Source organism: Bos indicus, chromosome 6 (assembly GCF_029378745.1).
Source record: "Bos indicus isolate NIAB-ARS_2022 breed Sahiwal x Tharparkar chromosome 6, NIAB-ARS_B.indTharparkar_mat_pri_1.0, whole genome shotgun sequence".
Lineage (NCBI taxonomy): Eukaryota > Metazoa > Chordata > Mammalia > Artiodactyla > Bovidae > Bos > Bos indicus.
The window spans coordinates 44,596,182-44,622,280 of NC_091765.1; the positions used below are offsets into that span (position 1 = coordinate 44,596,182).

Sequence of the window (26,099 nt, forward strand, 5' to 3'; positions counted from 1 at the left end):
TGCAGATGACACTACCCTTACGGTAGAAAGTAAGAGGAACTAAAAAGCCTCTTGATGAAAGTGAAAGAGGAGAGTGAAAAAGTTGGCTTAAAGCTCAACATTCAGAAAACTAAGATCATGGCATCTGGTCCCATCACTTCATGGGAAATAGATGGGGAAACAGTGTCAGATTTTATTTTGGGGGGCTCCAAATTCACTGCAGATGGTGATTGCAGCCATGAAATTAAAAGACGCTTACTCCTTCGAAGGAAAGTTATGACCAACCTAGATAGCATATTCAAAAGCAGAGACATTACGTTGCCGACAAAGGTCCATCTAGTCAAGGTTATGGTTTTTCCAGTGGTCATCTATGGATGTGAGAGTTGGACTGTGAAGAAAGCTGAGCACCGAAGCTTTTGAACAGTGGTGTTGGAGAAGACTCTTGAGAGTCCCTTGGACTGCAAGGAGATCCAACCAGTCCATTCTAAAAGAAATCAGTCCTGGGTGTTCATTGGAAGGACTGATGCTAAAGCTGAAACTCCAATACTTTGGCCACCTCATGCGAAGAGTTGACTCATTGGAAAAGACTCTGATGCTGGGAGGGTTTGGGGGCAGGAGGAGAAGGGGACGACAGAGGATAAGATGGCTGGATGGCATCACTGACTCAATGGACGTGAGTCTGAGTGAATCCGGGAGTTGATGATGGACAGGGAGGCCTGGTGTGCTGCAATTCATGGGGTCGCAAAGAGTTGGACACGACTGAGCGACTGAACTGAACTGAACTGAGAGGAAAGAAGACTAGATTATGATGTTTGTCCTCAGGTTAAGACAGAGAAAATGCACGGAGTGGATTAGGAGACCAGTCATTGTTAAATACAAGACCCAGATCCGGAGCCTACAGGGCAGCCACTCCACCCATATCCAGGTCTAGAGGACTGTGAATTATCCAAAAATTCCTTGCCTAAATGTAGCTAGTTACACTCCAGTTTTTTACAACTTACAGACTAACTCCTGTGCTCATTTGCCCAGAGAAGGTAAACTCATTTTAATATTAGCCTCAAACAGCTTGTATGTTAGGAAGGTAAATCTGCTGCAGATACAAACACCTAAGCATGGACTGGCTTAGGATTATCTAAACATCCAAAGGAAAGATACAAGGGCAGACATGAGTGCCATCCTGGAAAGCTGAAGGTAAATTAAAATGCCATATAGAATATTAAACTCTTTTTCTATTGAATCACATTAGGTATTTGCATTCTTCAGGCACAGCCTCTTTGAAATCTGTCCTCATGAACACTAAAGAGAAAGAGTAGGGAAAGAGGTAGGAAAGAGAAGGAAAGAAGAAAGAGGAAGGAGGGAAGAAGAAGAGCAGGAGGAGAAACTAAAAATCTCCAAAAAAAAAGAGCCCAGATCTCTGTCCAGCTAATCAGCAGACATTCAGCAGGGATTTTTTTTCCCCTTCCCAAAGGAATAGCAGGAAATGGGAGTGAATTCAGCAAACTAGAAGGCCTTCCCTTCTCGAGGCTTCCCTTCCAAGGGTAAATAGACATATTTCTTTCCCAGAACTTAGAGGATTTGTTGTTGTTTTATACAAGAATGATTTAAAGGCAACAGTCTCTCATGGGCAACCCCACTATTTCCTTGCCCCAGAATTTCCCAGGCCAAAATTATGTGGGAACCAGCCACAGGATTTTTGTCATATCAGATGTCACCTCTACTATTATTTGTTTCATATGACATCTAAATCAAGTTACTTTTTAAATTTTTACTATATTTCTAGGCAGTACTGTCTATAAAACCATGGTTATTATGGTGCGAGTCATATTTTCCTAATACACATTGAGATAAGTCAATATTATGAATATAGCATAGTGGAGTGATTAGCAGGATAGATACTGACTGCATTCAAATCCCAGCTTTACCACTACTAGCTGTGTGATCTTGGGCAAGTTACTTCAACTCTCTGTGCCTCAGCTGTATGATCTATTAGATAACAACACCTACTTCACAGAGTCCATCAGTTAAGATCTGTAAAGCACTGGTATCTTCTCAAAACCTCTACATGAACAACAGTAGTAGGAACTCTGAAGGCATGCAAGCATATACCGTCAACATTTGCCTACACTGTTCTTCTTTCTTGGGGATACTCTACTGCCTCCACTCTCCCATCCCATATGAAAACCAAAAACAAAAGCAGTGAACAACACGGCCTCATTCCTGCCCTCTTGAGCACCTACCCATTTTAATGACCGTGTTGAACAGACACAATAGTGATTACAAACACTTATTGAGCGTGTATTACTTTCCAAGCCCTATGTTCGGTCCTTTGAATATATCACGTATCATCTAATTTAATTTTCAGTTTTACCCTTTGAGGAAGCCCCAAGCCTAAAGAGATTAAGTAATTTTCCTAAGGTCCTACACCCCGTGGGTAGAAGGAAAGGTCAGGATTCAAACCCAGGTCCATCTGACTCCATAGCCTACACTTATGCCATTAAGCCATGTGGCCCCACCATGAAGTTCTCTCTTCCAAGAACCCATGACAGCATTCAGACAGACATAAACTTTCTCTCCTCTCCCACTGGACTTGGTGAAGTCCAGTTTATAATATGTTGATAATTATTTAACTGTTTGTCTTTCCCCCTCTGTTATTCACAATCATCTTTTCTAGTTGAAGGATTTTGGAAAGAAATCATCCTAAAATTTCCCTGAATTTGAGAAAGGGCTACATTCTACTGGGCTGAATATAACATTTTCTTTACAACTCCAGTCATCTTTATCAACGACAAATGCTGTAATGTTCTACGCCGTAGACGTGACTTTAGGGCAATTTTTGTCTGTGTGGTACCCAGTGACTGCCAGAAAAACACAGACTCCAGAGCCCCGCCCCAGATCTATTGAATCAAAACCTCTGGGTTAAGGGCCAGGAGTCACTTAAGTTTCAGAATCATTGCCTTAGGCTATGGATGGGCATTTGACCCTGTTTTATACTCCTAGACGCCGACTGTATTTTAGATCTTGTGTCTGTTTTTCATAGTTTTCCTGACCTCTCCCACCCTGCAAGTTGACAGCTATCATTTCTCACTGCCAACCAACATTGCGGCATAAATTTTTCCTGTTTTATCTTCTAGCCACCAATGCTAAGGTTTCCAAGCTCTTTCTTTTTAGTTTCAACACTGTCCTGAAAACTAGATTCTTAGGCAGGTGCCTATTTTAAGTATATTATATCAGAGCTATTGTGATGGAACAGAAGTGAGTGGCCTGTATCCCAGTGCTGGTCCCACATCTTTCCTTCTGCACCCGCAACCCTCTCCACCACCCCACACTGCCATCATCCATGGTGGTCCTGAGTCCCCTCCCCAGACAGCAATTTCAAAACCACTGACATAATGCAAGCTTCGGGCAGATCTTGCCACACACTTAGAGTGACGGATACCTTATTTTTTTATACATATTCAAGATTATCAGAAAAGTGTTTTTTTCATGAAAGTATGCCAGTGTAAACTAAAGTCAAGAGTGTATCTCTTTTCATTTGAGAGCATATCACCAAATTTATAAATAGCCCCTATATTATATTTGCAAAGTCACTCCTTAAGTAAATATCCTTAACATGGGAAACAATGATCTCATTGTATCAGTATTTGGACTACCATCTACTTGTCACCCTGCTTATTTAACTTACATGCAGAGTACATCATGAGAAATGCTGGACTGGATGAAGCACAGGCTGGAATCAAGATTGCCAGGAGAAATATCAATAACCTCAGATAGGCAGATGACACCACCCTTATGTTAGAAAGTGAAAAAGAACTAAAGAGCCTCTTGATGAAAGTTAAAGAGGAGAGTGAAAAAGTTGGCTTAAAACTCAACATTCAGAAAACTAAGATCATGGCATCCAGTCCCATCACTTCATGGCAAATAGATGGGGAAACAATGGAAACAATGACAGACTATTTGGGGTGGGCTCCAAAATCACTGCAAATAGTGACTGCAGCCATGAAATTAAAAGACGCTTGCTCGTTGGAAAAAAGTTATGACCAACCTAGACAGCTTATTAAAAAGTAGAGACATTACTTTGCCAACAAAGGTCTGTCTAGTCAGAGCTATGGTTTCTCCAGTACTCATATACGGATGTGAGAGTTGGACTGTAAAGAAAGCTGAGAGCCAAAGAATTGAGGCTTTTGAACTGTGGTGTTGGAGAAGACTCTTGAGAGTCCCTTGGACTGCAAGGAGATCCAACCAGTCCATCCTGGGGAAAATCAGTCCTGAATATTCATTGGAAGGACTGATGCTAAAGCTGAAATTCCAATACTTTGGCCACCCAATGCAAAGAACTGACTCATTTGAAAAGACCCTGATGCTGGGAAAGATTGAAGGTGGGAGGAGAAGGAGATCACAGAGAATAAGATGGTTGGATGGCATCACCGACTCGATGGACATGAGTTTGAGTAAACTCCAGGAGTTGGTGATGAACAGGGAAGCCTGGAATGTTGCAGTCCATGGGGTCACAAAGAGTAGGACACAACTGAGTGACTGAACTGACCTGAACTACTTTTCAAAAGGATCTTGGGGGAAAAAAATGGTCAAGGAAATTTGCCTTTTCAAGAAACCCTCTCCCCTGTGAAGGAGAATGTCAGAGCACCCAGAAAAACTTTCTAACCTTTAAAAATTTGAGGCATCTTTTATTGGCTGTGTTCTAAACAGATTAGTAGTATATAGTCTAAAAATAAGTTCCAAGCAGCAGTTTTTAAATTTGAAAAAAAATATTTAGGCAAAGTTCTCTTATGCTCTTTTTGGTGTTTTTCCTCCAAAATGTATACTGTTGAGATGCAGCATTTAGGAAGTAAATTTAACATCATAAGCAGTATAAGCAGGGGCGTGTGGAGGGAACATGATATCTTTGGTGAATTAGCACGAGGTTCAAAGACACATCTAGAGAGAGAGAGTCACTGTGGCCAAAGGTTGACACTTAATGAATATAGGTAAACTGTGTACACATTGTTCCTTTCACTATTCTTTCAACTCTTCTGAAGCTTGGAAATTTTTCAAAATAAAATTGGGGGAAAATGTTCAAACACACAAAGCCCAGTCATCAGAGCCTGGGTGGGGGGTGGAGAAACTGAGGCAGCTAAGATGCAAAATTTAAGGAAGCACCTGCAGGACTTGGAGGATGAGTGCTTCCTTGGCACTGGGGCAACTCAGAGAGTGAGCACCTCCTTAAATTTTGCACTGTAGGTGCTCACTTGCTTCACCCTAAAGTCAGCCCAACATTAGCAAATTCACCTGCTTCCTCACACTATAGTGATCTTAAAGAGAAGAAGCTTATAGTCAGTGTTATCCATACATTGGTTCTCTCATTTATTCACCAAGCATGTATCACATCCCAGCTACATACTCAGTGACTACTCAGCGAGGAATGCATTCTGTGCCAATAAACCATTTTGGGGCTTCCAAGGTAGTACTAGTGATAAAGGGCCCGCTTGCCAAAGCAGGAGATGTAAGAGACATGGGTTGGGAAGATCTCCTAGAGGAGGGCATGGCAACTCATTTCAGTCTTCTTGCCTGGAGAATCCCATGGACAGAGGAGCCTGGCAGTCTACAGTCAGTAGTGTCACATAGAGTCAGACACGACTGAAGTGACTTAGCATGCACGCACGCAAACCATTTTGACTCTCAAACAGAATAATCTTAAACCAAATTCCTGCCACTCATTTATTCATCTCTGTGTTAGGTGCCAGAGACACTGTGATGACAGACCAGTTCCTGCTAAAATATCTCACTATCTGCCAGATACTGTTTTAATGCTATAATTTTTATCATCATCATCATCATCTATTGGCATGTCTATTTTCCCAATTCCATGGAACTATTTCAGGGCAGGGTATGAATATTATTCATCTTTGGTTTTTTGACACTCAGGATGGTATAAAGTATTCAATAAATATTTCTTGAATGGATAAAACCATAAATCTACTTATTTGTTCATCTGCAAAGATTTGCCACAGTTAGATGACTAGGAAACTTCCTCCCAGATTGCCTAATAATACCAGCTAACACGTATTGGGGCTTAAAAGCTGCCTAGTATTTCCTGAGCTCTTTTCATACATTAACTCAATTAAGCCTTGCAAGAAGGCTAAGAGTCTCTTTTTACCTATAAGCACACAGGAGAGAGAGAGAGAGAGAAAGAGAGAGAGAGAGAGAGAGAGAGAGAGAGAGAAAGAGAAAGAGAGAGAGAAAGTGTGTGTGTGTGTTAGTCGCTCGGTTGTGTTCAACTCTTAGTGACCCCATGGACTGTAGCCTGCCAGGCTTCTCTGTCCATGAAATTCTTCAGGCAAGAATACTGGAGTGGGTATCCATGCCCTTTGCCAGGGGGTCTTCCCAACCCAAGGATCGAACCCAGGTCTACTGTACTGCAGGCAGATTCTTTACCATCTGAACCACCAGGGAAATCCAAGCACACAGGAGAGTTTGAATATCTTTCCCAGGGCTGCACAGCAGATAAGAGGCTATCCCAGAGTTTGAACCCAGGAACCCGGCTCTGAAGCCTGCCCTCTCAGTGACTCTTTTAAACTCTCTCACAATTCTGACCCAAAGGGGTACTCCCCATCCCCAAACAAAACTTGTCTTCAGCTTGTTTTTCACCCAATAGTATTAATACCTAGAAAGATCTAGAGGGCACCAGGGATGCTTTTAGCAAAATGATCCTCAACTCCCATGGCCAAGTCAGAGTTTGGGGGACTTCCTGCTTAATTTCACCTTGTCTAAATATAACCACCTAAAAATAACCCGAAGGGGAAGTGTCTCAGAACCGCCAGAGGAGCCACAGTACACTGTGGAGGACGTGATGTGAAAGAATGATCTGGCCTCCCGAAAACACTGCAGTGCTTTCCAATACCAGCCAGCGGCATATTGGGATGAGGAAACAAAGTCTCCAATTATTGAAATTCCGTAGTGTATTTAATTATGCAATTATCTTATTGTATTAACAAGTGCTAGGGCACAATAGCAATTGCTGAGATTTTTGCAATTTGGAACTGCAGGATTTAGTCTGCCCCTCAGCTGACAACTTCTCATGAGCCTGTCCATTTTTCTGAGATTATGCACATAGTCTTATTTTTTAACTGCTTCATTTGGAAATCAAAAGTAAACCAGACCCCACTTTATGCCACTCTACTTTTTAAGTATAACCCTGCTACTGACTGAGCATATTTTAAGGGAAAAGATGTGCAAATTCACATCACTTTTGTTTTTCACCAATAACTTTAGGTTCTTTCCTCTTTTGAAATTCAAATAATATAAAATATAAATTTAAAAAGTAGTTATACAAGTTATATATTTTCAGTGATGCGAATACATTCACAATACATTCCTGTTCATCTGCTTAATAAGGACCTATCCCAAAGGGTCAATGTATCAGACTGTAAAACCCAGAGCATTTCACCAAAATATCTAAAATAGGTATGCTATGATATTATCACACACTTCTATTTGCCACCGCCCCATATGTTGGAGAAGGAAATGGCAACCCACTCCAGTGTTCTTGCCTGGAGAATCCCAGGGACGGCAGAGCCTGGTGGGCTGCCGTCTATGGGGTCGCACAGAGTTGGACATGACTGAAGCGACTTAGCAGCAGCAGCAGCATATGAAATGTAATCATGCAAAATTAAACATTCCATACATTTTCTATTCATTCTCTAACACTCTCCTTATACTCCAAAGGCTATCACACTTTCAAGTTTACAGGGACAAAAGGTAAATCACATTTCTTGTTTCCGAAAGCATTCCATGTAATAGGTCTTTTCACTTTGGGGTTTTCATCTAAGTATCAACAGACTCTTTACACATAAAACATAATTAATCCATACCATTGGCTACATCCCTACCCAAATGGGAATCTTCTTTGCTGATATTCCCTCCTGGAAAAGTCATACCTGCATTTTCTCAAGCTAAATTTGGTCCAGACCATAAGGAATGATGATTCATTTACTTGACCATGACCAGGAGGCATAATCTTACGTAGGAAAACCTGGCCACTTCTCCCAAGTAAGTAATAGCTAAGAACACAAACTCTGGCCCCCAGCTGCCTGGTGTTTGAATCCCAGTCTGCAACCATTTAGCTGTGGGACAATGAAGCAAGTCCCCTTTGCTTTCCCGAGCTTCCGTTTTTGCAGTAGGAAAACTAGGATAATCACAATACCTTTCCCATAGCTTTGTCAGGCAGATGAAATGAGTTACTCTATATAAGTCACCTAAAACACAGCCTTGTCCTGCCCAGACGTGACACCTGATACTTTTCAAAGCCGCTGCCCAACAATGACATCACTGGGGTCTCACCATCTTCCTGGGAAGCAGTGGGAGCAGAGGCTATGATGCCCTTTCTACAGGGGAAAAAAGTGAGATTCAGACAGGGTTCCTGGTGGTCAGGACTAGAACCCCTGAACCCAGCCTAGGATTATTTCACTATTTCCCTTTACATTCAGAACACACTGACTCAGTGTCCCAGACAGATCCCTGCTTGTGTTTCTCTGAGGTGGTGGCAGGGCTGGGGAGAGGCTCTTGTTTCAAATCCTTGTTTCTGTTGCCAGGCTCGTCTTGAATAGCAAAAGAGCCCCCGATCGGCAGAAGACACATCAACAAGACTGCCTTAATCATGCTTTCTGCTAACGATGAAATGAAAGTTAATTTCATGCCTTGCATTCACAGACAAAAAGGTTCAGAGCTGTTTAAATTCTCTTCAGCCCGATGACAGTTGGTAAACAGGAGGCTTCGTGTTCTAATGCTTGAAATCACCCTTCGTATCTCAATATATTATTTATGCACTCAGCTTAAAATAAACAGCAACTCGCAAGTAGGTGAGTGGTCTCATCCAGGATGAACTTTTTTTTTTGCACTCTGACAGTTACTTTAAAACATCGGTAAACAACCTTAATTCACTTCTAACGAATTAGTAGGCGACTGCTGCGTCTCCAGGAGGCAAGCAGATTGTATTATTAACCAAAACAACTTTCTCCCTGTCAATCATCTACACCTCACAGAAGGACGTGGGTTTTGCTGTGCCATTATTCAAACCAAGCCATGGGAGCATGTGATTCCAGACGATTCCTTCCAGGTCATTCTCTTGCGGATCTTTGATTAGAACTCTTGATTCTGAGATGCAGAAGAGGGCCTGCAGAAGGACTCTCAGTGCGGCTTGTTAAGAAAGACACAGAGAATAAGAATCTTCCAGTGGGTAAAGAGCTGGGAAGTCAAAGCAGACAAGCTCTGCTTGTGGAGGGAACTGATGCTGACCAAGACCACTTTAAGGGGGACTCAGTAAGTACCACCAAATATTTGAAAAATGGTATCACTTTGGAGTAGGAAGACTGGTTCTTTGTAGGGATGGGTGGTAAAATCAGGACCTGAGCATGCAAGATATGTAGAAGGTGGATTTGGGTTCAACTCAAGAAAGAATGCTCTTACAGAAAAGAGTTGTCTCTTGCAGTAGCAGGTCTGCCTCTGGGGGTGCTGGGGCACCCATTAGATGGAATCCTGAGAACTGGCCAAGAAATCGGACCAGAGATGAAACATGCATGGACCTTTCCAGATATAAGATCTTATAGCCTGTGAATCTCAGGGGAACTCACAAAACAGGCTTCAATAAGCAGTCACAATCCTTTTTCAATTTCTCTCTTTGGAGTTTTTAAAGGGTGATAGCCACTCTTTAAAAATATGTGTGTATATATATATATGTGTGTATACATATATGTGTGTGTATATATATACACAACTATATATACACCATGGATTAAGCTAGGCATGCTGTTGGCCAATCTATAGTTGTTCACACAATGCCAGAGCACTGGTTAACCTCCCAAAATAAAAATATGTCCCATGCAGCAGAAAATATCAGTCGAAGCAGCTGCTGTAGGATTCTACAGCTTCTGCCTACTCTTGGGCTTTGTAACTTGCAGCCCTCAGCCATTCCGTGGACCACAGGCCTCTCCCAAGTCACCTGGGCTGTCACATGGTCACAAGGGGGTGATCCATTAGCTCACCATTGTAGCTGACCTCCTCCCCCACCTCAAGTATGGAAACACAATATTTAGCAATTTATCTAAGAGATGTCTCCTTCAGTTTAATCATTAACAAAACATCACGGACCTCAGAGAAACGTGCAGTGTCTCCCAGAAACCAATCATTTCTTTGAGATGCAAATGGACTGATCAAAACACAGAGTTAAATGAAAATCAAAAAAAAAAAAAAAAAAAAGGGAGGGAGAGAGACAGAGATAAGGGAAGAGAAATTCGGATACCTTGCATTCATATCCAGGGTTGATACCAACACTTTTACACAATATGCAGACATGTATTCTTCCAAATTGTCCAGTAAACATGAATTGAATATTTTGGGGGGTTGGTCAGACTTTTGCACATTCAACATATTGACAAACGATTAGAGAGTTCAGTAATGTTAAATTCTTGAAAGGAATTCAGATTCTCAATACTTGGGTGTGAAACTCAGAGTTACTGATTTCCTAATACAGCAAAAACAGACATCTGATATTTATACAATACATAACATACATATGCACAGAACATAACATGACAATAAGGTGTTATACTTACAAAGTACCCTTCATCCATGGGGCTCCAATTTTACCAATATTAGTTCACTGATTTTCGCAAAAAACCTGAAAGGCAGAGGGTAAGTTTGTGTTACCCCCACTTTGCAGATGGGGATATAGAAATGCATTAGGAGAATAAATTATTGGCCTGTTATACTGAGAGAATTCAGTTACGGGAGAACAAGAATTACAATTTTCATCTTCCCTGTCAGAATACAACTTGACCACCTATCTTTTCCTTGGGGACTGATATTTCCCATGTAATTTCCACCACAATCTCAATGTATTAAATACATTTTACCCAGAATAAAATAGTGCAGAATCGTACTTGGTCCAAAGAGCTCAGAGACCAATATTCCTTTAATACCAGAGAAAAGGTTAAAAAAAAAAAAAAAAAAAAAAACTTCCCATATCCAGTTTAAACAAGGAGAAAAAATTTAAATTGACAAAATACAATCATCTAACTAAAATTTGGCCTGAAAATAACATTACTACAGTTCAGTTTGTTATACACATACTTATGTTCACATGTCAGCATATGGACTTGTCTTTAAAAATTATTCCAAGGAAGTCAGAAGCTTCAGAAATAATCTCATTTAACAACATTTTTAGAAGCGTATATTTTTAACAACCCTTTCTAGGACACCCCATCATTTCTGCCACTCTCAGGCCGTTTATTTGGGCACTGACCAAATAATTAACAATTACTGAGTTCCCACTATATACAAGTTCAGTGCTCCAGGTGGTTTCCTGGAGGACACAAAAATGTGTAGATAATAAGGACTTCATCAAAAAATTTCATCAACAATCATCAAGAAACTTAAAATCTTACAGTTCAAGGATTTGAGTACAGTAACAATCTCTCTGATTTATCTGGAAAGATTCAATGGTTTTGGACACTCCTGGTGAGTCACAAACACCAGTCCCAGAAGGATAGCTCCTTCAGGCAATGTTTTTCAAAAAGATGAGTTTAGGCTCTGTTTATGAGACAAACTATTTGGTTCATAAAAGCTGTGTCTCCTTAAAATGTCCGACACACAGACAGAGAAAGAGAAAAATCGTAGGATATTCCTTATATGTGGAATCTAAAAAAAAAAAAAAAGAAAAAAGATTCAAATGAACTTGTTTACAAAACAGAAACAGACTCACAGACTTGGAGAACGAACTCATGGTGCGGAGGGGAAGGGACAGTAAGGTAGTTTGGAACTGACACATACACATGGGTAACCAACGAGGTCCTCCTGTCAACCTGGATGGAACGGAAGTTTGGGGGAGAATGGATAGGTGGCCGAACTGCTATGCTGTCCACCTAAAACTATCACAACATTGCCAACTCATCAGGCTCCATTCCCTCCCTCTTCTTTCTCTTTCTCCAGGAATCTTCACGCAACCTAACGTTATTGATCCATCTCTTAACTTATTTTTCTAATTCTTCTCCCCACCTCCCTTCCGCCACTATAAGCTCCATGAGAGTGAGGGACTGCTTTATTCACCACTAAATGAATCCTAAGGTCAAAGGACCCCATAAACACTGGTTGAACAGATGAATCACAGTGCTGAACTGGGTGCTTGGCCTTTCTCCTGTATCTCCTTTTACTCTCTCTGGGATGTTATTATAATTACTAATAAATACATCTCAAAACTGGATCATAATAGATTTTTCCAGCTAAAGGGGAAAAAAATCATTCTCAATGAATTGTTTCTGAAAACTATAATAAATGCCCATTTTATCATTCTCCCTTCTCCTAACTGCTTGAGCACTGGGCCCAAGAGTCAGGTCACCTTGCTCTCCAACCAGCATCACTGTGGGTGGCTCTGTGACCCTGACCTCTTCACCCTCCAGGGCCTTTTGTTTCCCAATGGCAAAATAAGAAATTTTCAGAAGTTTATTTTCAAGCTGCCTTCTTTTCAGGTGACTCAGATGGTAAAAAAAAAAAGAAAAAGAAAAATCTGCCTGCAATTCAGGAGCCACAGATGTAGGTTCGATCTTTGGGTTGGGACGATCCCCTGAAGGAGGGCATGACAATGCACTCCAGTTTTCTTGCCTGGAGAATTCCATGGACAGAGGAGCCTGGTGGGCTACAGTCCATGTCATCACACAGAGTCGGACATGCTTAGAAACTAACACTTTCACTTTCACTTCTGGTTCGGAAACTATGGAGATCAACATACAAGTGATGGGCCAAATTATATTTTTACATCTTCTGATTTCATACCACTTTCTCAGTAGAAGCTTATCTCGAAGGTAGCAAAGTCATTTCATAGGAAACAAGTAGAAATCCCAGAGGGAAGAATCTACAAGCATGCCAATTTAGGACAAACACCCCAGATATCACAGAAAGCTCATTTCCCCCCAAGATTACACCCCAACATACAACAGACATGCAAAGGAAGATGCCTCATCAGCCACTTATGACATCTTGAGTCACAGACACTTCAGTGGGGCCTCTAAACAGACTTCTTATTTACTTGCACATTAAAGAAACTCATACCTTCACCAGTCAGATATTTTTCCCCCAAGCATCTGAACAGCCAAAGAGATTTAGAAGCAATTAACATTCACAAGTAACAGAACAATCAACAAGGGAATCGCTAATGGGACTGGACAGAATCCAAAAGCAGATATTAGGATAATAGTGAGTCCCTGACCTAGGTTACGGTGTTAATTCTGGAGGGCAGACTCGTGGTACATTTTCAATAGCTTTGTGGGGCTGCTGTCACGGTCACATATGCCTCAACTATATATGGTTCCTAGCCCCCCCCTCCCCACGACATACTTTTTTTTTTAACTACTATCAAAAAGAAGGCATTTTTGCATTGTTATAACACAACCTCTAGCATTAATGGTATATATTGAATTCAAGTTTATTTTTAAATTGCCTACCTGACAAAAATGTTAAAATGTCATTTTTCCCCACTTTGGGTCTCTTGACTATCTTCACTTGTTAGCTCTTGTAGCTAGAGGCCACAGAAATAATAGCTATAAATTTCCACCCTGAAGCTTCCCCAGTAACTTTTGCCACTTATTTGCGTGCACATGGGTTTATACAACCCTAGTACACAGAAGGACATGGGTACTCCTATTCCAACCAGCTCTATGCTTGCTTCCTTGTCAGTTTTTCTGACCTGTTTTCATAAATATCACTCCAGAAATCAGCATATACCCATTCCTTTATTTTACTCCACCAGGAAAGTCTCTGGGTAACAGAAAATGTTTCCATTGTCATTCTTCCTGCTCCCATTTTTTAGCTTTCATCTCTCATCACTCAGATCCATCTAAAATGCCAATGCCAAGCAAATCTATCTTTACCTCCCCTAGGACCGCATTCCTGAATCCCTGCCCTGGCTCTCCTTCTCCCTCAGCCTAAAGTGCAAACGGCTCAACCTTCAGAGGTTGGACCTCTCCATGCCCATACATGCCTCTCAATCCTCAATTCCCCTGCCAGCCGTCCTGCAGGGTCATCTTGCCTCACTCATGACCGTGACATTCACCTCTAATCACAGGACATCTTCCCTTACATATGGACTCTAGGCCCCAGGCAGGCAGAAAACCCGGTGTATTTCCACTTTTCAGTCTGGATGTAATTAACCACTGCCTAGGATGGTTTACTTTATTCTGTGTGGCCTAAGAAGCTAAATTCCTTCCAAGGTTGGGCTTTTACATTTTTTTGACTAATATAATGTTAGATATGAGTATATAAGTGGATAAACACCATTCATTTTGACAACAATGTTTTTCTCGTGGTTCTATGGCATTCATGCTCTAGCCTACTTCTTTCTCCTATTCTGCTGCTTTGAGCTATGAAAGGGTCCCTTCTTAACAATTCAGTTTTGGGTTTTTTTTCCTTCACCTCCCCACCCTCAACACACATCCATTATGAAAACGTATCCCTCTTTAAAGCTTTGGTTTATTCCCTGAGTATAATCAACCACTGATACACAATCTGCCACCGCCAGGCTGTGTGTGCTAAAAGGCTGTTTTGACAAAGATTTTATACAACAGAATCCAAATTAAAGGGAAGTTATCAACAGACCCTACTGAAGAATCCCTCACTTTATCTCCGTGGTAAGTATTTTCATATTCCCAGCGCCAGCCGGGAGACTGGGAGACACAAGCTGCCACTGCACACACACACACACACACACACACACACACCCCTCAATCATCGCCTCTCCTCCCCAGCTCCCTCCCCACGCCAAGTAACTGCAGTTGAGATTAAAATGCTTCTGGGGCTGTGGTAATCCAATCAGGGCTGGGCACGCTTCAATCTCTACCACTCGGTGGTCGGAAAACATTTTGGCAAAATGCCTTTCAACTGTACTCTACATTCCGAGTAGGTCTCGTGCTTATTTTTGACTGCTCCACAGAAGTAGAGGTGACCACGGGCCACCCTGCCCAGGGAGCAAGGTTTCACCTGCAGAGTGTCAGAAGCATTCCTGGCATCAAGGAGTGGAGAGAGAGAGAGAGAGAGATTGACAGAGAGACAGAGAGAGAGAGAGAGAGTGTGTGTGTGTGTGTGTGTGTGTGTGTGTATGTGTGTGACAGAGAGAGACTGTGATGCACCCACCTACAGATGGGGAGCAGGGAACAAGGGGAAATACTACACAGACACGTATTTTTTTAACTTCAAAGATTAGAACCTATTTTTCAACTCTTTGCCCTACCTAAGCACCAACCAAAATATTACCCTCATTCTATATTAGTCAAAGCTTTTCAGGGGTCCTTATCCTTTCCAGATCCCTTTGGCTGTTGGATAAAATCTTGAGAGGGGAAAATGGTTTTTAACAGAATTGCAAAGGAGATTAATTATATTGAAACATTTTTCCATCCTGAGTTAAGAAGCCCAGCAGGGTGTGGTTCTAGTGGATAGGAAGTAGAGATGCTGTCTGGATTTTTGTTTTTTTAACATGGGATTTCTGCCAAAGACCCTTGCGCTGAGCGAGCAACATGCTGTTGTAGAAAGCAGAAAGTGGTGATTGAATATCCTGTCCCTATGACGGTACACCTTCCTGTACACAGGGTTTGTAAGTGTTTTTGTCTTGCAAATAGCCTACACCCATGAACCCAGAGCCCTTCCATATTTGCTACACTGGATAAAATAGCTAAGAACATAGACTTCCTTTATTTACAGCCTTAAGTAAGTTTTAACTACTCCTGAGAGAGAAGTAGGGAAATAAAGAAAGCAATTTAAGAGTTTTGGAAGAGTAGAAGTAATGGTAAAAACCTCTATTTAACCATTTATTCTTTCACCGAATATTTACTGAGCACCTTCCCTGAATCCACAGTGGTGAATAAATGACCCACAGAACTTTCCTCCCAAGAGTTTACATCCAAATTTGGGGAGACACCCAAATTTCTTATGTATTTTCTAATACATAAGAAAATGTAAAACAAGTAAGCACATGTCTAGTAGTGATGAATGCTACGAAGAAAAACAAAGCAGAGGAGGCTAGGGAGTGTAAGGACATGAACACATGCTTCATGTAGCATTCATTTCCCCATTTTATGTCACTAAATATTTGTTGCCAAGCTCCTACTATGTTTCAGGCTCTGGAATGCATTCTGGGGAAGCAGATATATATACATATAGATGGATGAATGGATAGATGGTTGAATGGATAAATGGATATGGATATATACGTATATGTATATATATATCACACACTTAATTTTCAGTTATTTGAGTATGAATGGTAAGCAGTCTTCACCAAGAGGGATCTGTGTGTAATGGTGCACTCCGACTACAGCTTCTTTTAAAAAGCAACTGATGAATGCCTCTAATAGTTTCCCAACGTGGGAAGGATGCAGTGGGGTCTGTGTCTGCTATGCTGAAGGGTAAGGGCATTGGAAGTATTGAGTGCCCTGGTGCAGGGCCCACAACCATGGTCTTCCCTCAGCTCCGTGACTTACCTCACCGAGTGGCTCTGAACAAGGCACATCACTGCTTTGAGCCTTGGGTCCTCATCTACAAAGTGAGGATCTCAGGTGCTACTGCTATTGCTAAGTCACTTCAGTCGTGTCAGACTCTGTGCAACCCCGTCCCTGGGATTCTCCAGGCAAGAACACTGGAGTGGGTTGCCATTTCCTTCTCCAATGCATCAAAGTGAAAAGTGAAAGTGAAGTCACTCAGTTGTGTCCGACTCTTAGCGACCCCATGGACTGCGGCCTACCAGGCTCCTCGGTCCATGGGATTTTCCAGGCAAGAGTACTGGAGTGGGGTGGATCTCAGGTGCTGTGGGGTTCAAATGCAGTCAGGCAAGAAGAGTGGCCAGCACAATGCCTGGAACAAGGGAACTGACAGATGAATCCTTGGCCCCACTCATCTTCTCATCCAAGAAAAACATGAACACCAGAAATGCAAAAGCCCCCCAGAAAAGGCTGTGCACCCAGAATAAAGATACAGGAACTGCTTTTGCTTGGTTTCTTTGTTTTTTTGACCCAAATAGTTTTAGAGAATATGGCCTGCTTGCATGCTTAGTTGTTCAGTTGTGTCCGACTCTTTGACACCCTATGGACTATAGCCCGCCAGGATCCTCTGTCCATGGAATTTTCCAGGCAAGAATACTGGAGTGGGTTGCCATTTTCTTCTCCAGGGGATCTTCCCCACCCCAGGATGGAACCAGGGTGTCCTGAATTGCAGGTGGATTCTTTACTGGCTAAGCCAACTGGAAAGCCCTTAGGCAATATTAGATGTTACTTTAAAAAAAAAGTCCACAGTCAATTAAGTTTCAGAAAACAACATGAAAAGAAGCAACATGGGTCTCTTTACTTCAGGTTTTCCTGTTCTGCAATATGTGGATGTGAATCACATAGCTTCAAGCAATATGAACAACAGCATGAGTGTTTCCCAAATTATTTGACCCCAGAACCCTGTGGCAAACCTTACATGACAGTCACCAGCACAGTTGGGAAATGTGGATTTGCTCTAAGAATAAATGAATCAAAAGATATGGAATCTATACCCTCTTTGCCTCTGATGTGGTCTGATAGCTTTCTTTGAAAAGGCAGACTTGGGCATATTTTCTGCAAACTAAGAAAGCTGGTGGCAGTGTTTCCTATCCACTGGACCACAGCATCTTCTCCTTTTCCTAGAAAAGAAGTCATTATTCTGGGACCACAGCACATTTGGGGGAAGTGTTGGCAACATCTGAACAGTTCTCATTCCCTAGGACAGGTAATTCCCCTATTTTCTGCAATAAATGGGCTTTTAAAACTAGTTTTGTTAATTATTCTCTAGAATGCCAAATCCTCTTCTGGCTACACCAGGAGTCCTGCTACTTAAAGTCAGGCCAGGTTTTCTTTATTATCTGAATGCTTCACAGTGAGCATGCATTACTTTCATAAACAGAAAATCAATGCTGGGGGAGAAAAGGAAAGAAATTCTGTAGAGAGGTGCTGATACACCAATGATTAGTCCAAAAATTACCTACTTGAACATGAAGATTTTTATATATGAGGCTTTTCATGAAGATCTTACTTAATGTTGGTACACTTGATAAATCTGAAGCCTGAAGAGATAGGCAAGGAGGAAACTGGAGCCAAGACTCCTCACATGCTTAGAATTCAATCTTGGGAGGAGGGAATCACCTACAATATCTGGCTCTCCAAGGCAAAGAAAGTGGTGGCTGGGCAGGGGGAAAAGTCAGGAGGAGAGCAGTAAGGGAGGGATGGGGAGGGAGAGAGGAGAAGGAAAGGAGGGAGAGAGGGAGGGGAGGAGGGAGGATGAAAGAGAAAGAAAGGAAGGAAGGAAGGACTACAGCGAGAGAGAAAGTAAATGAGAGAAAAATAAAAAGCAAGAGTTGTTGAGAAGCTGCAAGGAGGGGGAGGGGAACACAAACCCACAGATTAAGTTGACCCAAGTCAATACAAAAGGCTTTGTGCAAGGGCTCTGGCATTAATGGGATTTGGATCGCTAAAGCCATGGGAATCAAGTACAGAACATAACCAAGATGCCGGAGTTATTTTTGAAATGGATGTCTTAAGTAATATGAAGCTTAACTAGCAGGGACAGTCACAGCATTTTGCATGACTACTGCCGGCTGCTGGCCAAGCTGGGAACCTGAGCAGACCTATCACCCAATCACCAGCAACCTCTGACTTGGGACAGGGGACAGGATCAGCTAGGTGAGCCTTTACCCAGAGGTGAGCATGGAGGAGTTGGGGTGTGTGTTGCCAGGGAGATGCGCTGCTCCTAGAACCTGTCAGTAATGCAAATGTACCTGGCAGGGGACCCGCTGAGCCAGAATCCTGAGGCCCTGGGTTTAGATGGAGTTTTCACTCTTTCAATCAATCTTTCATCCCACGTCTCCAAAGACCATTTGGGGTCTTGAAGATACTGGGAGAGCCAGACAAAGCCCCTGCTCTCAAGGAGCTTGCATTCTCCTGGAAGAGGGGAAGCCAGCAAGGAAACAAGAATTTCTAGGCATTATAGCCGTGTGTGTGTGTGTGTGTGTGTGTGTGTGTGTGTGTGTGTGTGTGTGTATGCGCGGGTTAGTCTCTCAATCATGTCCGACTCTTCACAACTCGATGGACTGTAGCCCGCTTGGCTCGTCTATCCATGGAATTCTCCAGGCAAGAATACTAGAGTGGATTGCCATACCCTCCACCACGGGATCTTCCCAACCCAAGGATTGAACCCATCCTCTCTTTTGTCTCCCACCTTGGAAGGCAGATTCTTTACCACTGAGCCTCCTGGGAAGCCCATAAGACACATGAAGAAAATCAAAAAGGAAAGAGGAAAAGAGAGAGCTCCCAGGGTGGGAAAGTGTGCTTAGGGAAGACAGCACCACTGGAGAAGAAACATTTAAGTTAAGACTGACTAACAAGGTGGACCCCACCCTGCCAAGCCCTGGGTAAAGCACAGTGAGGAGGAGGGAGCCAGCAAATCTTCCCTCAGACGAGGCCGAGGCCACCGTCACCCCTCCCTTCCAACCAACTCAGCTTTCGGCAATACTAAATTCCAAAGCTCACAGACGTGTTTAATTTTAAAATCTTAAATTGCGTACCGTGCCTGGTAGGAAAATCTATCCCAAAACTTGGGATATTTTTAGAATGGTCCACTTCAGTTTCTTCAAGTACTTTTTTCCCTGTTCAACCAGAAGATCCAAATAGTCCAGGTAACATCAGCCTCCTCTAAATACCTGAAACTGCATTCATCAACCACTTTTTAAAAATTGGATCTTACTTCAAAGCTGAATGACTTGATTACTCCCATAACAGCATACATTACACTGATTACGGGATTATTCACATGCCATTTCGAAGAGGCTGGGCAACATTTCTCCACGTCGCAACCACGAACAAACAGTGGTGAACATGGAAAATGGTATGCTAAGATTCCAATGCCCTCCATGTCCTGATACCATGATAAGAAGACTCTGCACTCTTTTAAAAAAAAAAAAACTGATGCTTTTTAAAAGAGGGAGAGAGGAGGAGTTACTGGGTTGATCAAAAACTTCATTCAGGTTTTTCCATAAGGTGCTATGGAAAAGACCAAGCAAACTTTTTGGCCATCCTGATATTTTAATACAATACAGCTCAGAGAGAATAAAAGAAAAAAGCACCAAAAGAGCCCAAATATGAGGTTGTTTCCAAGATCTGACACACACCAGGCACTCAGTGAACAAACTGTGCCCCTCCCTATATTCTTTGCCCAAGTATACCCTGAGCACAGATTTTTATATCAATAATTTGCCAATAACATATTCATTGGCTCATTTTTTTTTCTGTCAGTCAAGTGCTGTGTTTTCAACCTGCTGGCAATTGATTCAGCTTCATCAATTCATAAGAATGGCTTGGGGTGAAAAGGGGGTGAAGAGGTGGAAGCTTTATAGCCATGATTCACTGCTAATCGATGATTAGCATTTTATGCTCAAGACAATAAAATTCATATTATTTCACATTTTAAAAGTTTCTGAAGGAACACATTAAAAGCTAAAATGAAAACAGGGCATCACAAGTTCAAATAAGCCATTAATTAGACAAAGAAGCATAATTCTACTGAACACTATTTTACTAGCTAATCAACGTGTCATTTTTTTTCTATTGGCATCTACTTTCTGTCATATAATTTCCATAAGGGCACCATCTGTATTTATAAAAAGAATTATCTTTGTGGTGATCTTCCAATCTACAAACAATGATGATATTTAACTTTTCTTAAGGGATCAATTTTAGAATTGGGTTAAAGGATTTAGCAGTCTCTTTTTCATGATGAACCTTAAAAGGACTTATTCATACATATCTGTGACGTTATAAGCACTTGAAAAAAAGAAAAAACAACAAAAGGTACTTTTGATTGATTAAAATGTACAGTTCTGGATCTTGCTATGTACATATTTTTAATCTAGCATTATCAGTCACTTCAGTCGCTCAGTCATATCTGACTCTTTGTGATCCCATGGACTGCAGCATGCCAGGCTTTCCTGTATATCATCAACTCCTGGAGTTTGTTCAAACTCATGTCCATCGAGTCAGTGATGCCATCCAACCATCTCATCCTCTGTCATCCACTTCTCCCACTTTCAATCTTTCCCACCATCAGGGTCTTTTCCAATGAGTAAGTTCTTCACATCAGGTGGCCAAAGTATTGGAGTTTCAGCTTCAACATCAGCCTTCCAATAAATATTCAGGACTGATTCCCATTAGGATTGACTCGTTTGATCTCCTTGCAGTCCAAGGGATTCTCAAGAGTCTTCTCCAACACCACAGTTCAAAAGCATTAACTCCTCGGCACTCAGCTTTCATTTTAGTCCAACTCTCACATCCATACATGACTACTGAAAATACCATAGCTTTGACTAGATGGACCTTTGTCAGCAAAGTACTGTCTCTGTTTTTTAATATGCTGTCTAGGGTGGTCATAGCTTTTCTTCCAAAGAGCAAGCATCTTTTAATTTCATGACTGCTATCACCATCTGCAGTGATTTTGGAGCCCAAGAAAATAAAGTCTATCACTGTTTCTACTGTTTCCCCATCTATTTGCCAAGAAGTGATGGGATTGGATGCCATAATCTTCAATTTTTGAATGTTGAGTTTTAAGCCAGCTTTTTCACTCTCCTCTTTCACTTTCATCAAAAGGCTCTTGAGCTCCTCCTCACTTTCTGCCATAAAGGTGGTGTCATCTGCATATCTGAGGTTATTGATATTTCTCCAAGAAATCTTGATTCCAGTTTGTGCTTCATCCAGCCCAGCATTTCACATGATGTACTCTACATAGAAGTTAAATAAGCAGGGTGACAATATACAGCCTTGATATACTCCTTTCCCAATTTAGAACCAGTCAGTTGTTCCATGTCTGGTTCTAACTGTTGCTTCTTGACCTGCATACAGATTTCACAGGAGGCAGGTAAAGTGGTCTGGTATTCCCATCTCTTGAAGTATTTTCCACAGTTTGTTGCAATCCACACAAAGGCTTTGGCATAGTCAATAAAGCAGAAGTAGGTGCTTTTCTGGAACTGTCTTGCTCTTTCAATGATCCAGCAGATGTTGGAAATTTGATCTCTGGATCCTCTGACTTTTCTAAATCCAGCCTGAACATCTGGAAGTTAATGGTTCACGTACTATTGAAGCCTGGCTTGGAGAATTTTGAGCATTACTTTGCTAGCGTGAGAGATGAGTGCAATTGTGCGGTAGTTTGAGCATTCTTTGGCATTGCCTTTCTTTGGGATTGGAATGAAAATGGACCTTTTCCATTCCTGGGGCCATTTCTAAGTTTTCAAAATTTGCTGGCATATTGAGTGCAGCACTTTCACAGCATCATCTTTTAGGATTTGAAATAGCTCAACTGGAATTCCATTACCTCCACTAGCTTTGTTTGTAGTGATGCTTCCTAAAGCCCACTTGACTTCACATCCCAGAATGTCTGGCTCTAGGGCAGTGATCACACTATCATGGTTATCTAGGTCATTAACATCTTTTTTGTACAGTTCTTCTGTGTATTATTGCCACCTCTTCTTAATATCTTGTTTCTGTTAGGTCCATACCATGTCTGTCTTTATTGTGTTCCTCTTTGCATGAAATGTTCCCTTAGTATCTCTAATTTTCTTGAAGTGATCTCTAGTCTTTCCCATTCTATTGTTTTCCTCTATCTCTTTGCATTGATTGCCGAGGAAGGCTTTCTTATCTCTTCTTGCTATTCTTCGGAACTCTGCATTCAGATGGATATATCTTTCCTTCTCTCCTTTGCCTTTCACTTCTTGTCTTTTCTCAGCTATTTGTAAGGCCCCCTCAGACAATCATTTTACCTTTTGCATTTCTTCTTCTTGGGTTTGGTCTTGATCACTGCCTCCTGTACAACGTCACAAATCTTGTCAGTTCACCTTGAAAACTAACCTGCCCTTTCAAGCATTATAGGTCCTTACTATATAAAATCCAATAAAACAATCATAAACAAAATATTTTCTGTTTTCCATTTTGGCTGAAAGGGCAAGTTAATTTTCAAGGTGAACTGATTTGGTGTTCCATGCTCAGACAGAACCCTGTATCTACCAAGGTCACTGCTTTGAGCTGGATCAGCATCCAGCCAACTCACTCAGTTATGACACATGATCAGACTCTGCAGTGTCCAGTTCTTAATGCTAGCCTTGCAAGGGCAAGTCACTGGCTTAGAGATGGCCAAGGGAATGGCCAGTCAAGCTGGTGGGGATGAGCCAGCAAACCCCTCAACCCTGATGGACTAGAAACTCATAATAGAAGCCCTTCTGTTGGATACAGGTATCATAGATAAGACAAGAAAACATGGATGCAAGGAGAGATTTGTTTAAAGAGTTTCTATAGCTATCAAGCCACCTGGCTTCCCAGGTGGCTCAGTGGTAAAGAATCCTCCTGCAATGCAGGAGACCCAGGTTTGATCCCTGGGTCGGGAAGATCCCCTAGAGGAGGGCATGGTAACCCCTCCAGTATTCTTGCCTGGAGAATTCCATGGACAGAGGAGCCTGGCAGGCTACAATCCATAGGGTCGCAAAGAGTCAGACACAATTTAAGTGACTGAGCATGCACATGGCTATGAAGTAGGACCTCAGAGAGAAAAGTTTTTGGTTTTACAAAGGTACATTACTTCAGCTTTGAGTCAATATAAAGAGCAAGATTCAGTTTGAGAGAATCAATCAAAGACAAAAGTCTCACTCTTGGTTAAGATGCAATTTTCTCCACTAATAATCAATTACTTTGTAAGTTTAATAAACAAGATTTAGAAGGATTATGATTAAAAATCTATAGGACATACTGAACAACAAAATAAAAAGACAAAACACAAACTAATACTTATACTTCATTGATTGATTCCTTAATTTGTTTGAATTCATGGATTTCCACCAAATATCAAGGACTGTATTAAGTATCTGGCATAGTGAACAAACCTGGAGAAGGAAATGGCAACCACTCCAGTATTCCAGCCTGGAAAATCCCATTCACAGAGGAGCTACGGTCCATAGCGCCACAAAGAGTAGGATGCTCCTGAGCACGTGCATGCACAGCAAAGTATAGTGAACAAAATAGACACAGTCTCTGCCCTATCGGAGCTCACTGTCTTTTTTAAAAAGTATGTGTGAATGAGTAACTGAGTGGAAATTCACCAATCATATTAGTGATTTAATTAAGATATGTAACTACTCCATTTCCTCTCTCTAATATAGTTTTATTGTTTTTAAAATCTGAAACATTTCTTTTAAATAATTTGCCTATGTCCTTCATTGCAGGTCCATTCTTTACCAGCTGAGCCACAAGGGAAGCCCAAGAATACTGGAGTGGGCAGCCAGTATTTCCTGGGTCAGGAAGATCTGCTGGAGAAGGGATAGGCTACCCACTCCAGTATTCTTGGGCTTCCCTTATGGCTCAACTGGTAAAGAATCCACCTGCAATGTGGGAGACCTGGGTTCAATCCCTGGGTTGGGAAGATTCCCTGGAAAAGGGAAAGGCTACCCACTCTAGTACTCTGACCTGAGAATTCCATGGACTGTATAGTCCATGGGGTCTCAAAGATTCAGACACAACTGAGCAACTTTCACTTTGGGACTAGAAGTAATATTTCTGGATTGAGGGGGTGGTTTTTTTGGGGTTTTTTTTTTGAAATGTTCATTGAAATGTTGACTTTCAAAGAAACTTTGACCATTGAATATTTGAAATATGTTAATAAAATAGAGAATGTTTAGGAAAATGTAACAAAACAAACAAACAAACATATTCAGGAGTGGAAATGGTCTTCTTGGGTAAAGATAAGGAATTAGTCTCATTTCTCCCAAAAAATAACTTGACTCTGCAGGGAATGAACATGTAAGAGAATGAATCTGGGGATCAAAACAGTTCTCTCTTCAAACCCTGGCTCTCCCATTGTGGGAGAGAAGCTCTCTACATTTCAGTTTCCTTATCCAAAAAAGAGGCATATCAGAAGAATTACATGATAAATGTAAATAGCTTAGCAGGGAATGGTTGATCTCTCTTAGCTGCCGTCATCATCACACGTCATCAGCAGCATCACAAAAAGAACTCAAGATCTATTGTAATAACGGGTTTGTGGTAAGCACAAGGAAGCAGATAACCATCTAACCAGAGAAAACAGGAGCACTTAAGCCAGAAGTCCCTGATTCAAACCCTGGCTCTTCTCATGCTAACTTGTGCAAACTGGGATAAAACTTAAACTTCTGAGTTTCAGTTTCCCCAGCTCAAAAGTGGACCTAATAAAACTTAATTAATGAGATAATATATAAGGAAGGATCATATATATCACATACAACATCTCATTAAATACAAAATACTGCTAAGTTTACAGGAAAGCACATTCTAACAATAATCTTCCATAAAATGATCTCTTTTTTAACCACCCAGGTTAAAAAGCTTCCAAAAAGATCATGAACTTGAAATTCAGCTGCACCATTCACTAGATTAATAACATCTCTTAATTCTCTGGGCCCTGGTTTTTGGTCAGGAAAATAGCATATTCATTGTGAGGATTAGAAATTAGCTGTGTGAAGTGCCCAGCAGAGGGTCTGGCACATCACACATGTTCATTGATAGGCAGTTTCCATCCCTCTCAGTTAAACTGCAATTCAGTACATCTCAGTTTTAGCATTTATATTTCCAAACTCTTTAAATGAAAAGCATTATAAATAACCTTTGGATGATCTTTAATTCTTTATGGTTTAGAGTGGAAAAAAAAATCTATAGAAACGTAAAATATCCAGGGTGTCAAATATACAGTATAATCACTTTATATGATCGCTGCTAATACAGTTCAATCTAAATTGCAGTCTCATATTTGACATAATTATACATAACCAAACACTAATAAAAATTGCTGCCTTATATTTCAAATTAGTAATTATGGTAGTAAACATTAACAACATGTCAGATATAAGATGGTGATTTGTTCTGAAATGTATTAGAAATCATTATACTGTATGATAATTTTAATTACAGTTGGGTAGCAAGAGAGCAGGCAGCGGTTAGGGCTTTAAGTGCATTATGGGAGCCAGCAGCTCTTCAATTCAGCCCTAGTTCTGACTTCCTTGGTTTGAGTTC

At 41.3% G+C, this 26,099-nt stretch overlaps 1 protein-coding gene across 2 annotated transcripts in view; it reads right to left on the reverse strand.

Annotated features, from left to right (window-relative positions):
• PPARGC1A (PPARG coactivator 1 alpha) overlaps positions 1-26,099 on the reverse strand; it is a 714,869-nt gene that overhangs the window by 492,682 nt on the left and 196,088 nt on the right. For both annotated transcript variants that reach the window (XM_070791236.1, XM_070791235.1), the window contains exon 2: positions 10,584-10,648. In XM_070791236.1, coding sequence (XP_070647337.1) covers positions 10,584-10,601 — 18 coding nt within the window. In that variant the 5' untranslated portion in view covers positions 10,602-10,648. The remainder of the gene's footprint in view (positions 1-10,583; positions 10,649-26,099) is intronic.